This window comes from Danio rerio, chromosome 17 (assembly GCF_052040795.2).
Source record: "Danio rerio strain M-AB ecotype USA chromosome 17, GRCz13ab, whole genome shotgun sequence".
Classification (NCBI taxonomy): Eukaryota; Metazoa; Chordata; class Actinopteri; order Cypriniformes; family Danionidae; genus Danio; species Danio rerio.
Window position 1 is genome coordinate 50,043,993 of NC_141037.1, and position 13,445 is coordinate 50,057,437.

General features: G+C 32.4%; 1 protein-coding gene across 14 annotated transcripts in view; it reads left to right on the forward strand.

The window, feature by feature from the left end:
• Window positions 1-2,262: 2,262 nt before the first annotated feature.
• The window catches only part of ganc (glucosidase, alpha; neutral C), a 43,730-nt gene continuing 32,547 nt past the window's right edge, over window positions 2,263-13,445 (forward strand). For 5 of the 14 annotated variants that reach the window (XR_015513770.1, XR_015513772.1, XM_087291037.1 and 2 more), the window contains exons 1-7: window positions 2,263-2,329; window positions 2,810-2,863; window positions 3,049-3,151; window positions 6,096-6,223; window positions 6,320-6,496; window positions 8,227-8,251; window positions 8,339-8,405. Coding sequence is in view for 8 of the 14 variants with exons in the window: in XM_087291029.1 (XP_087147155.1) it covers window positions 2,295-2,329; window positions 2,810-2,863; window positions 3,049-3,151; window positions 6,096-6,223; window positions 6,320-6,496; window positions 8,227-8,251; window positions 8,339-8,405 (589 nt within the window). In the remaining 6 variants the exon portion in view is untranslated. The remainder of the gene's footprint in view (window positions 2,330-2,809; window positions 2,864-3,048; window positions 3,152-6,095; window positions 6,224-6,319; window positions 6,497-8,226; window positions 8,252-8,338; window positions 8,406-13,445) is intronic. The other 9 variants (XR_015513771.1, XR_015513773.1, XM_087291038.1 and 6 more) reach the window with 3 other exon arrangements.

The window sequence follows — 13,445 nt, forward strand, 5'->3', positions numbered from 1 at the left end:
ATGTGGAAAAAGTAAAGCGCTATAAATACTTTCCGAATGCACCAAACATGCACCAAACCTGTTTGTTTTGAGGGGGAAATGAGTATTGATTCCCAAGGTGCAGTATTTATGAAAATACATTGGGGGGTATGGGTTACCTGTTTGATTAAATGTATTTATTATTATTTTAAAATCTAAATATTAATGTGTTGTCAGATATATAGTCCGTTTAAGGTTCCAACTTTTTATTATGCATCATTTTATATCTACTGGGGGCCCAAAATCGGCTTTGTGTCTATGTCACAAAAAAGACAAATTATTGGTGATGTGTGAAACTAAAAGTAGAGGCAGATTCACTAGATGGTGTGTCCTAACTACTATTTTCATTCTGTAGTCTGATAGACTTTAATAAAACTTCATTTCTGAAATAGACACAACTTATTACACTAAACGATAAATGGCATTGTTTGAGGCTCGTAATAAAGTATATCACTGATTACATTTTACTGACACCATTACATGATGGTTTAACAGAGCTGGACAATGACACTACCATTTTATACAGAGATGCAGTATTGATGAAATAAGTCAAAATTGATAGCTGACATTTTCTTTTGGAGTTGAATTGAATCAGCTTATGCTTAAAGCAGTCTGTACTGTAAAAAGCCCTATGAAAATAAAGGTGATTTCTCTTACACTGTGGAAATACTACTATGAGAAACAGGATATTTGTAGGCTGTAAATATAATGAAGCCTGCGTTCATGTGACTAAGTTACTGAGCATAAAGTAACTTGAAGTCAGGGGCGGATTTAACCAACAAGCAAGGTAAGCGGCCGCTTAGGCCCCCCAAAATAACTAGAAGTATAAATTATAAATATAAACTATATGTAACATTGTTTTCTACCATATTTTGTATGGTGAGAGTTACAAATACAGTTTTAACATAATTATTATTTAATATACAATTGAATACAATTTTATTATAATAAAAGTTATGTAATAATAATATTATAAAAAAATTATCTATCACAGAGAAGTCCGGCAGTATAATTTATGAAAAAGTATATTTATTATTTCAGTTGTAAATTAATTTTAAGAAAACTAATCAATTAGAAATGTAGTGATTACATTAATTTAAAATGTCGAAAAGAAGATTGAGTGATATATATATATATATATACATATAACAGCAACATAAATAAAAAATTATTAAAGTAGAAAGGGTTCATTTTAGGACTTGGGCCCTATATGGCTGAAATTGAGGGCCCCAAAATCACTAAATCCTCCCCTGCTTGAAGTAATACATGAAGTAATAACATCCATAGACCTTTTGGCCCTCAGCAATTAACGACAAACAAACCTTTTTTTTAGCATTTAACACATTTTACATCACAATGTTGGGGTGACACAGTTAATAAAAATAATAACTAAACATTACTAAATAGTTTAGAGATGGATTACTGACGAAACATGTTGTTTGAGCCTTTTGAAGCTAGTTTTATTAGCAGTGAGAGTTTTTGCACACTCCTGATACCTTTTTAATACAGTTAAATTAAATAAAAATAAAGTTAAGATGTTTTAATTTTCATTTTTGTGTGGGATATATTTATCTTATATTTATCCTTGTCACTAAATAGGACAACAATTAAATTTAAGCAACTGTCAAATCACAGACAAGCCGCTCGATGGCAGCATGGCATTTCAAATTAAAATGTCACAAGGATCAAACACCACAGACACTAAACAAAACAGAATGCCATTTTGCTGAACGACCGGTGATAAAATAGGCGGAACTTAACAGCACAGGCTTTTCTGGAATTGGTAGAGGTCTTTTTATAATATAACAGATTTTTATATTTATATCATGCGTGTTTTAAAATCTAATAATTGTTCTAAGCAAAATTATTGTCGAGGTTAGTGAAACACCATATAGCCTATCAACAGCGCTGTAATCTGTTACTTTTCTCGACGCTTCTCAAAATGGACCAATCAAATGCGTTTGTGATTAATTTACAAAAAATGTTAAACTATTTTTTAAAACAAATTTATTAGCTATGCTCCTATCTGTATGCCAGATATCAGTCGCTTATATGATATTTTAAAAGATGTTTCCAAACATCTCGAGTAACTCATAAGCGTTCTCCAAAACGAGATTTGAATGCGACTGAATGGAGGTTTCGGATATTTGAGCCACCTTGCGCCCCCTTTGAGGAATATCACTTGATGTTTCTTTACATGTACATCTCACCCAATAGAAAAATAATGCACTCCTCCAACCCCCTATCAGATAACTTCCTCTTCACGTAGCGGAAACATGGAGGTGAATGTGTCAACTGAGTCTATTGAGAGGTAAACAGCATTTCTGCAGCACTGAAGCGATCCTCATGTCTGCACGATACGTGATCAATTTCCTTGATTTCGCCAGCAAATATCTGTCTTTATCGCTGTTGTTATGATCACTTACCTGCATGACATGAAGCATGCTTGAACTTGACTGTATTAGAATGATCAGAATAGTCACATGCACTGTCTGTACTCATGATATAACATTATTACATTTCATTATCTAAAAATAAGAAAGCAAACAGAACTATTTCATTTTGTAATGACTTTAATTTATGTACTGTTCTTAAATCTTAAATGTCTTACCCTCAAGTTTATATCATGTTCTTTATTTAAAGTTTAAAGAAAAGTCTTTATTTCTCGTATCTTTTTCATTGACAATGTAATTTATATTCTGTATTGTAAACAAATATTGCTACAAACTTGTCAACTGTTTTTTTTTTTTGCAAAAATAAATAATAATAATAAAATAACATTATATTACAGTGTACTAAAGTCTGAAGATAAATTTAGGAAAAACCATGAAATCTTATTTTACAGGTAAGAACTGCTGTTATGTCTATTTAAAAAATAATAATACTAATTATTATAGTTATATTATGTTAATAATAATGGTAATAATTGGGAGTATTACTGTCTATTGTTCAGGAAATAATTATTCTTATTAAAATATATTGGGTCACATAATATTTAATTTGTCTGACCTTTGAACTGTACAACAACAGGCGACAGAGAGATAAAGCAGTGTCTCAATACTTTACCTCCTACGAAACTTTCGTCCTCACAGATGGAGGGGCCAGTCTGGAGCTCTGTGAGCGGGACTCTCAGGTGGAGACACAATTTAATTAATTACTAATGAATTTGCTTGGTAATGCTTAGAGTAGTGTTTTGACATAATATTTTTAACACGATAATTTTAATACATTTTCATTCTTCCCCTCACATCCTTTTTTTCTTCTTAATGCTGTGCCTTTTTATTTTTTTTCATACAAATAAGTTTCATATTCTGGAAAGTGGGTGTCTTAAAGACTCTTGAGCATTGAAAAGTCTGAGAACTGTAGGTCAAAACTGAAAACAACAACATAAATGTCAGAAAATAATTGATATATATTTATATATATATATATATATATATATATATATATATATATATATATATATATATATATATATATATATATATATATATTCAACTATTGTGGCATTTATATAAATAAATGGATATATATATATATATATATATATATATATATATATATATATATATATATATATATATATATATACATGCAGTTTTAAAGTCAGAATTATTCGCCCCCCTTTGAATTTTAATTAATTTTTCAAATTAAAATTCCCAAACTATGTTTAGCAGAGCAAGTCAATTTTCACAGTATGTTTGATAATATTTTTTCTTCTGGAGAAAGTCTTGTTTGTTTTATTGCGACTAGAATAAAAGCAGTTTTAAATTTTGTTAAAGACCATTTTAAGGTCAATATTATTAGCCCCTTTAAGCTATATTTTATAACTTGCCTAATTACTATAACCTGCCTAGTTAACCTAGTTAAGCCTTTAAATGTCACTTTAAGCTGTAAAGAAGTGTCTTGAAAAATATCTAGTAAAGTATTATTTACTGTCATCATGACAAAGATAAAATAAATCAGTTATGAGTTATTAAAACTATAATGATTAGAAATCTGCTGAAAAAATCTCTGTTAAACAGAAATTGGGGAAAAAATAAACAGGCTAATAATTCAGGGGGCTACAAATTGTGACCTCAACTATATATATATATATATATATATATATATATATATATATATATATATATATATATATATATATATATATATATAATACAGTAAAAAGATGAAAAGTGATATTGTGGAAAAAAACATATAAATAAATAAATTTACAACATAAAAAAATATAGAAATATTAAGTTTAAACAATGAGTTCATATTAATTTTTTTAAATACTTGAAGGGATAGTTCACCCTAAAATAGAATATTGCATCAGAATTTACTCACCCATGTCACACACCTGTTTAAATTTCTTTCTTGTGTTTCTTCTGTAGAAGATATTTTGAAGAATGCTAAAAACCAGTAACCCTTGACTTCCATAGTATTTTTTTTCCTACTATGGATGTCAGTGGTTACTGATTTATAACATTCTTTAAAATATCTTCTTCCGTGTTCATCAGAAGAAAAAACTCATAAAGGTTTGGAGCTACATGAGGGTGACTAAAGGCCCTACCATACACTCGGCGAAATAAGGCGCAAGAACTGTTAGTGCTATGTGTTGCTATTTTCAGACAAGCGCAACCCTAATTTTCCTGCTTTGCACCACATTGTTTAAATAGTAAATCCATTTGTGCCACTTTGTGGACTCTTGAGTATGCTGGTCTAAAAAAAAGGTGTGTTAAGGCACATTCCTGGCACGTTGCTATTTTGAGGAACTAAAATGCGCAAGTGCATTAGTTATGCCCCTTAAACGTGTACACATTTCTTAATACACAAATGATGTACAACAATAAGCAGATATATTCATTCATTCATTTTTTTTGGCTTAGTCCCTTTATTAATGTGGAGTCGCCACAGTGGAATGAACTGCCAACTTATCCAGCATATGTTTTACACAGCGGATGCCCTTCCAGCTGCAACCCATCACTGGAAAACATCCATACACACTCATTTACACTCATTCACTATGGTCAATTTTAACATACCCAATTAACCTATACCACATGTCTTTGGACCTGGAGCATGGGGAGAACATGCAAACTCCACACAGAAATGCCAACTGACCCAGCCGAGGCTTTAACCAGCAACCTTCTTGCCGTGAGGTGACAGCGCAACCACTGCGCCACGGTTTCACCCCTATGCAGATATCTTTACAAATAAAAAAGAATTAAAGGATTAAAATCTTTAAAAAATATTACCACCACCTCCATGCCTTCATCTTGGTGGGCTTTTCAGTTTATTCAAGACATCTTGCTTTTATATAATGTTATTAGCAGTAAAATTGTTTATTATAGGCATATTTATATTTGTTTTATTAAAAACAAGCTAAGATTTGTCCAAATGTCAGGCTTTGGGCCATATGGGGTATATGACGTGTGTTTGGATATAACTCCACATTTCACACTTCGTTATTATTGTTAATTTATTTATTTGCTTGAAATTAGATCTGATTTTAAAAATATTTTTGAAACAGACTTGTGCTTGACAAATGAAATTAAATATGTAGGATAATGGATATCTTCAGTGGAGTGTGTACAACACCATTTCCTTATCCACGAAAGAGAGAAAGAGAAAGTAAAGAGGCAGATTGGAGGAGGCTCATTCTTTATTCTTGCGCTGCAGATGGTCTGTTTTATAGTTTTCTCGCTAGTGAAGTGTTTAGTTATTCCACTTACAAACTCCACCATGTAAATAGCAAAAGCGCCATGGCGCGACGCAACTGACTCTTAAAGGTAATGGGAGATGAGACTCTAATTGGTTTATTCTTGAAACACAGCAATAACTCATTAAGAGAATAAGCATAACCCATATTAGACCTGGCACAAAGTGTATTTTTCGTTCCTTAAAATAGCAAAAGTGGATTTGGACATGCCCTTAATGCTTTGCGCCCTGCGCTTTAGACTTTGCACCTAGCTCGTTAAAATAGAGCACTAAATAAGTTAATGTTTTTGGTGAACTATCCCTTTAAATGATCTCCATATTTGCAGTCGTTTGTGCATTTTCAGTGAATTCAAACTATTTGCGTTTCACAGGACCGACTGTCTCTTCAAATACGGGCAACTCAAAATGGTACCATCCGAGTGTCTATTGATGAGCTACAGCTGGTTAAACCACGCTACCAGGTTTCAGATGTTCTGGTTGGAGAGCTGAGATATGAGCCGTAAAGCATCAACTCTATTCTCCTCCACAGGATTTGCACTTCATTTATATTTCCAGATCTGCTGCTTCCAGTCATTCATTTTAAATTCTTTGACAGGCTGAGAGTTGAATGGAAGAAAGAGGACTGTGTATGTTTGACGTGGGGTCTGGGGCAGTACCAGCTGCTGGCTTTTTTTTCCCCATTCAAATTGGAGATTTCCTGTGCTGGCGAGGAGATTGTTACTCTCAACCCAGGAAATAAACTCTGTTTTGAAACTCTGCAAGATCCAGCTAGGTATAAGAAATTGTACTATTGTTTATATTGACTTAAAGGGATAGTTCAAAATGAAAATTCTGCCAACTTCTAATTATCCTCCACTTGTTCCAAACCTGTTTGAGTGACTTTTGTCTGATAACGCAAAGGAAGATATACTGAATATTTGTTTTTGGAAAAAAAGACAGCCGTTGATTTTCATAGTATTTTTTGTTCCTCAGAGTTCCCATGATTCTTTACAGTCCTTGAAAGTACTTGCATTTTAGACATGGATTCTAGGGCTGGAAAGTACTTTAAAACTAACTCAAGTCCTTGAAAGTGCTTGAATCAAAATTGACATTAAATTAGTTTATGATATTGTTTCAACAACTGTTTCAACAGAAAAAAGAAGAAATTCTCAATTTAAAAATCTTAAATTTAAATCTTGTACAAGGACTATGATAAATAATGCACATTTTGTCAATATTTCGGATACTACATTTGAATATTACTAGTATTTAATTCAACAAATTTGATTAAAGTTCTTTGAACGTGGCTGTTTATGATCTAATTTGTTTTGAAAATGATATTTATAAATATTTAAAACATAAATACACTGCAAAACAAATCTGTAATTTTACGGTTTATTTTCGGGAGCTGGAGTGCTGGAAAAAAAGTAAAATAACGGGCAATAAATTACAGAAATTTACCGTAAAATAACTGATATTAAATTACAGAAATTTACCAGAATTTTAAATGTAAAGAAATTTAGATAATTTATTATCCGTTAATTTACAGTAAATTTCTGTAATTTAACAACTGTTTTTTTTATGTTTTTTTTTTCGACACTCTAGCTGCCGAAAATAAACTGTAAAATTACAGATTTTTTTTTTTACATTGTATGCTTTTTTATTCACATTTTTATGTAAATATTAAGTGTAAGCAAAATGTTGGTGGTGTGAACTGCAAATGTGCTTGATTTGAAATTACACTGGAAAAAATCTTCATCATTCATCCAATAAAAAAAAAAGTAAGGTAATCTAACCCAATGAAAAATAAATAATTTACCTTAAACAATATTTTCTATCTTCATGAAAACAATTGTATATAAGCCGGTACAATGCATATTTGTCTTGTTGAAGAAAGTCAATTCATTTAAATTCTTTTTTTTTGTTTCAAACAAGAAGATTTAGTTTTGAACAAAACAAAAATTCCCATAAAATGTTTATTCATCCAATCTTAAAAAGTAGGGTAATGATTTCCCATCTAAATTTGATCACTCGAGGCAATGAAAAATAAATCATTAGCTTAAACAATAGTTTTAAGTCCATACAAGTACAAAGCAGAGTTTCTGTTTAATGAGCATATGCTGGCCTGTGTGAATAACTTTACAATTTTATATTGGTCAAAACAAATATCTCTCACTTCAGCTCTTAATCAAAAAACATGTTAACATATATTATTGAAAAGTATATTACTTGAAAAATAAAGCAAATAATATTAAGCTGAAATGAAAGATATTTTTTTAATTGAATGAAGTACTGCTCGAAAGATTTTTCAGTGTAAAGGGGTTTTAAAAAGTCCTAGAATCTGCTGTTCATGAAAGCCTTTCCTACACTGGATGTCAACGATTGGTGATTTCTAACTGTCTTCAGCATATCTTCCTCATAAATGTTTAAAACCGCTTGTGGCAGAAAGTGGTGAAGGCATTTTCATATTTGGCTGAACAATCTATTTGGGAATGGCTAAAGATATACATTTTTTCCATATAGCAGGTCATCTTCAAATTCATCTGAGGTAAGTTTATACAGCAAACTTTAATGTAAGGATGTAATATTGAGATTTGTTTTCTCATGTAACAAACTATATTCTTCTGTCTTAAAGGGAGATGAAAATTGCTGCGGGCTGTGGAAGGAAACATTCAGACAGTTTGAGGACATCAAGGCAAATGGTAATTAATTGCAACATACTGAATACTTAATCAGTTAATTATAAATAACTTTTGTATTTTATGTACAGTTGAAGTCAGAAATATTAGCCTCCTGAATTATTAGACCCCCAGTTTATTTTTTCCCCCAATTTCTGTTTAACAGAGAGATTTTTTCAACACATTTCTAAACATAAAAGTTTTAATAACTCATTTCTAATAACTGATTTATTTTATCTTTACCATGAAGACAGTAAATAATATTTGACTAGATATTTTTCAGGACACTTCTATACAGCTTAAAGTGACATTTAAAGGCCTAACTAGGTTAATTAGGTTAACTAGGCAGGTTAGGGTAATTAGGCAAGTTATTCTATTACGATGGTTTGTTCTGTAGACAATCGAAAAAAAATTTAGCTTAAAGGGGCTAATGATATTGACTATAAAATGTTTTTTAAAAAATAAAAAATTATTATATTATGTAAATGCAAACTTTTGTTTTGAATGTGATTAATCATTAGACAGTAGTACTTTTTAGATGTAAGTGAATAAAATAACTAGTTACACTTCATATAAGTTTTGCATATCATTTTATTTTAGGTGGCTCTTAAATGGTTTCTGTCATGCTTACATAAGTTCTGGTCTCTAACAAGTTTGCTTTTAGTTGGTTATTCGATGCTTTAATGACAGGGTGTGGTGTCATAACTGTGTGGTTACAGTTACTGTATGTCTGCTGGACTTTGGCCAGAGCTCATATTCCTATCATACAAGGAAAATCCCTATCATTGGTTGACAAAAATCATTTCAATATTAATTTTGTTTGATCTGGAATGTCATTATAGGACCAAAAAAAGGACTTTATATATATATATATATATATATATATATATATATATATATATATATATAGTAACTGTATATATGTGAATTGCTGTTTACTTTAAACTTATAAATATATATTTATATTGTTCAATTATAATGGTAAAATAATATATATTTTTTGTCAAATAATTTTGTGGCTCAAAGGTATCGGTTCAGGCACCGCTTTGGCACCGGTACCATTTTAAAAGTATCGATTAAGTATCGATAAGTATCGATTATCGGTATTGAAATAACCCCATTGCATTATGAACCTTGCAAAGTTCGAAAAGGTGACTTTTGTTTTATGTTTTTAATTGTTTAAAGTTATATATAGTTGGTGTTTTATATATGGTGCAAAAACCTTGAAATAAACTGTATTTTCTGTTACTTTACAGACTAAATTCTCTATGTATTATTTTGTAAAAGCGTTAAATTATTCTAAACTACTAAAATGTCAGAAAAAAGTCCCTTTGTTAAACTGTAGAACTGTCCACATTCAACATCAAAAGTCAACAGAGCAGAGATCAAGCTCCCATCTTGCAATTCAGAGCCATAAATAAATGCAAAACACTTGTGAATTACAAAATATGGAAGCCATTAATTAACAGATATATTTTTTACAGTGCTGTGTTAAGTGTTTTTTATTTTATTTTATTTTTTTTAACAGCTGCTTAATACAATCCATTAAACCAGTGGTCACCAAACTTGTTCCTGGAGGGCTGGTGTCATACAGATTTTAGCTCCAACCCTAATCAAACACACCTGAACAAGCTAAGGTCTTACTTGGTATACTTGAAACATCCAGGCAGGTGTGTTGAGGAAAGTTAGAGCTAAACCCTGCTGGGACACCGGCCCACCAGGACCAGGATTGGTGACCCCTTCATTAAACAGTTGTATATAGTATATAAATGCTTTCAGCTTAACCAATTCCAGAGGTTGTCAAATCCCATTTAATCATATTGCTTGCTGACCATCTTGCTAACACTCATGTGGTCCATTGCTCTAGGTCAACCACAAAAGACCAGCTGTTCTCCACTTACAGACCTGCGCATGATTGTTCTTTGACATGTTTTGAGAAAATAGACCATAACATGAAATTCACAATGTGCTGTATTTTACCAAAACACACAGATTATGATTGAAGTCATAGTTACTCACAACCTTTTTGCCTGAGTTACCACTATACTACCACTCATAACACCCATCCAACCACCCACTTTTTTTTTTTTTAAAGATTTATTTATTAGATTTTTTGACAGTTAACAAACAAAGTAAAAAGAGAAAATAACAGTACAAACAGAAAAAAATAAAATAAAAAAATTATATATATATATATATGTGTGTATATATATATATATATGTGTATATATATATATATATATATATATATATATATATATATATATATATATATATATATATATATATATAACAATACAACATTGATTAAAAAAAATAAATAAATAAACCATACTATAACCCTCATATTGTGCGACACACAGTATATGACATGCATAAACACTATATGATGTGCATAATTTTCAAATTGAGCATATAAACAGGTCTGTACCAGACGTTGAGGTTGACAGCATGGTGTATTAAGTAAAATAAACAGTAATAATAAAATAAAATAAAATAAATAAATGGAAAAAAAAAATAGAAAAGAAATAAAAAAAAGCGAGAGAAAGGGGAATATGTAATAAACTAAATAGGCTGGGGGGTGGCAACCATTCACTCCACAGTAATTGCCTCAAGTCTCAGAGATTTGACATGTTCCAAAAATGGCAACCAAATATTAGAAAATTTGACCACTGAACCTCGAAGACTATGTTTAATTTTTTCTAATTTAACAAAAAATGAGGCATCTTTAATCCACTGAGTATGGGATGGGGGTTGAGGAGACTTCCACTGCAACAAAATGCACCGCCTAGCTAATAATGACAGAAAAGCTATTAATTCAGAAAAATAAAATAGCAACTCACAGTCAGGGGGGGAACTCCAAACAGGCAAATTAACGGAGAAGGATCAATATTAATAGATGTAATTGCTGAAAATGAATCAACAACCACCCACTTTTTACATATTTAAATGACACCTTTGGTGAAAAATCTACTTTTCAAGCTGTTTGGACAGACATATGTGTTTATATAATATATAGACCATCATATTGGGATGATATAAACACACCCAGTCCTTTTTTTTTCGATTTAACAACATAAAAACGGTGGAACAATTGGAGCGTTTTTCAGATTGACCACCACTTGACGTAGGAGTGCGGTCCCCCGCCCACCGAATTGATTGACAGCTGCGTAACGTGTCCTGGTAGTCACGTGTATAATCATATAAACAAGACAGGACATGCGCGACCGGGAATAAAAGGTCTGTTCAGTTTGCTAGGATGATCAATCGTCATCAGATGTGATCAAAAAGAGTGAGTTTTACAAGTTTAAAATGTTTCAACAGTGCATGTGTGTAATGAATTACAGCGATTTACGTCAGCTTTACTTCATCAGCACAGCTGCGTGTCAGAACAATTATGAAAGAAGACGCTTCAATCGCGGTTTGTGGAGGTTAAATCAGGTTTATTTTGTACATTAACCTAACAGATATCCATACAGCAGTGGAGGTTAGCCTGTATCCTGTCACATTTGCATGCAAAAAAAATGCAAAGCTAAACGCGCTGTCTGTATGTATCTGCGTATCGTGTCCGTGCTGGGTATGCGCGTCTGTGTGTGTGCGCGTGAACTTTGTAACGATAGTGTGTGTGACTCATTGTTGTATCTTAACACAACAAATGCATCAAATACTCATTGGTAAAGTTCTTACTGTACTGTAGGGAGGTGTGATGGCCAGTGTGGTGGCCACACATTGAGAGTGAGGCATGCACGCACACATACACACACACACACACACACACACACACACACACACACACACGTTATACTTATTCATTTAAGATTATTTATTGGTCACAGTTCAGTTATTGTGTTTATACATTTTCGTTTCATTCATATCTGATTTAAATAAGACTCATACACTTTCAGTTTCTCATTACCTTTCTTTATTATTCACAGTACATTTATTACTATTTTGGGTGCACACAAAATCAGTTATCTGTACTGTATGTTTTGTTAATTTAGTTTTCTTTTGAGTTTAAGTTACCGTGCTGCAGTGCCGACGAGGAACAGAGTTTCCGGGTGTGGTCCGCCCAACTAAAGGTCCGACGTGCCGCAAGATGCCGTCTTTTGGTTCCGCCTGCCGATACCATTGGCTTAATGGCTTGGAGGGAGAGCTCATGTTTAGTTTAGGTTCAATAATGATTTGCAATGTTTGTTTATTCAGATTTATATTTAGTTTTGCCTTATTTATAGTTTATTTAACTTTATATTTAGATTTGTATTTAGATGTTTGGCTTAGTTTATTGTATTTGTAAATTGTATGTTTTTGTCTCCCCCTTCTTGTTTAATGTGGACTAGTCCCTGTGCTATAAATGTGGTCTGTCTTGTCGTTTCATGGAGTTCTGTTTTTGGTTTAGACATGATTTGTTTGGTTTGAACTCAGTTTGTTTTCCTTGTTTAATTTATTGTTCTTTCAATTGATTTAATTATTTAATTAATTTATTTTTGAACTTTTTGTGATCCTTTTTGACTTTATTAAAAATAATTATTTTTGAAAATCTTCTTTTTTTGAATGCCCCTTACTGTACGTGCTGGCTCGGTCCCTCACAAGTGGTGTCAGAAGTGGGATTTTGCCAGTAGGGGGCAGAGTTTTTTTTTCCTTGGTGAACTTTCTGGGCCATGAACCGAGGAGGACGAAGAGGAGCCCCAAAGGCTGTTTCAGTGGAGCAACTGGATGAAGTTGCACAAGAGCTGGGGGATGAAGAATTACAGGAGGTGAGAGAATTTGATGTGGAGACTGAATGCACTGAACCAACAATAGCTGACTTGACAGGCTTGTTGAGAGCTCACATGGCAAAAATGGAGGCTCAGGAAGCACAAAGGATTGCAGAGCTGGCCCAGCAGGAACGCCGATTCAAAGCTCTCCATCATCAGTTTGGCCTGTTGCAGCTGGAGGTGCAGGCTCGCACCACTCCTGTTCCAAATACTTTGGTAACATCTCAAGATGATTTGGATCACCCAGATGAGGGTGCTGGTCCAAGTAGGCCATTATCTCAGTCAAGTACCTGTCGGAGAGAGGGAGCTG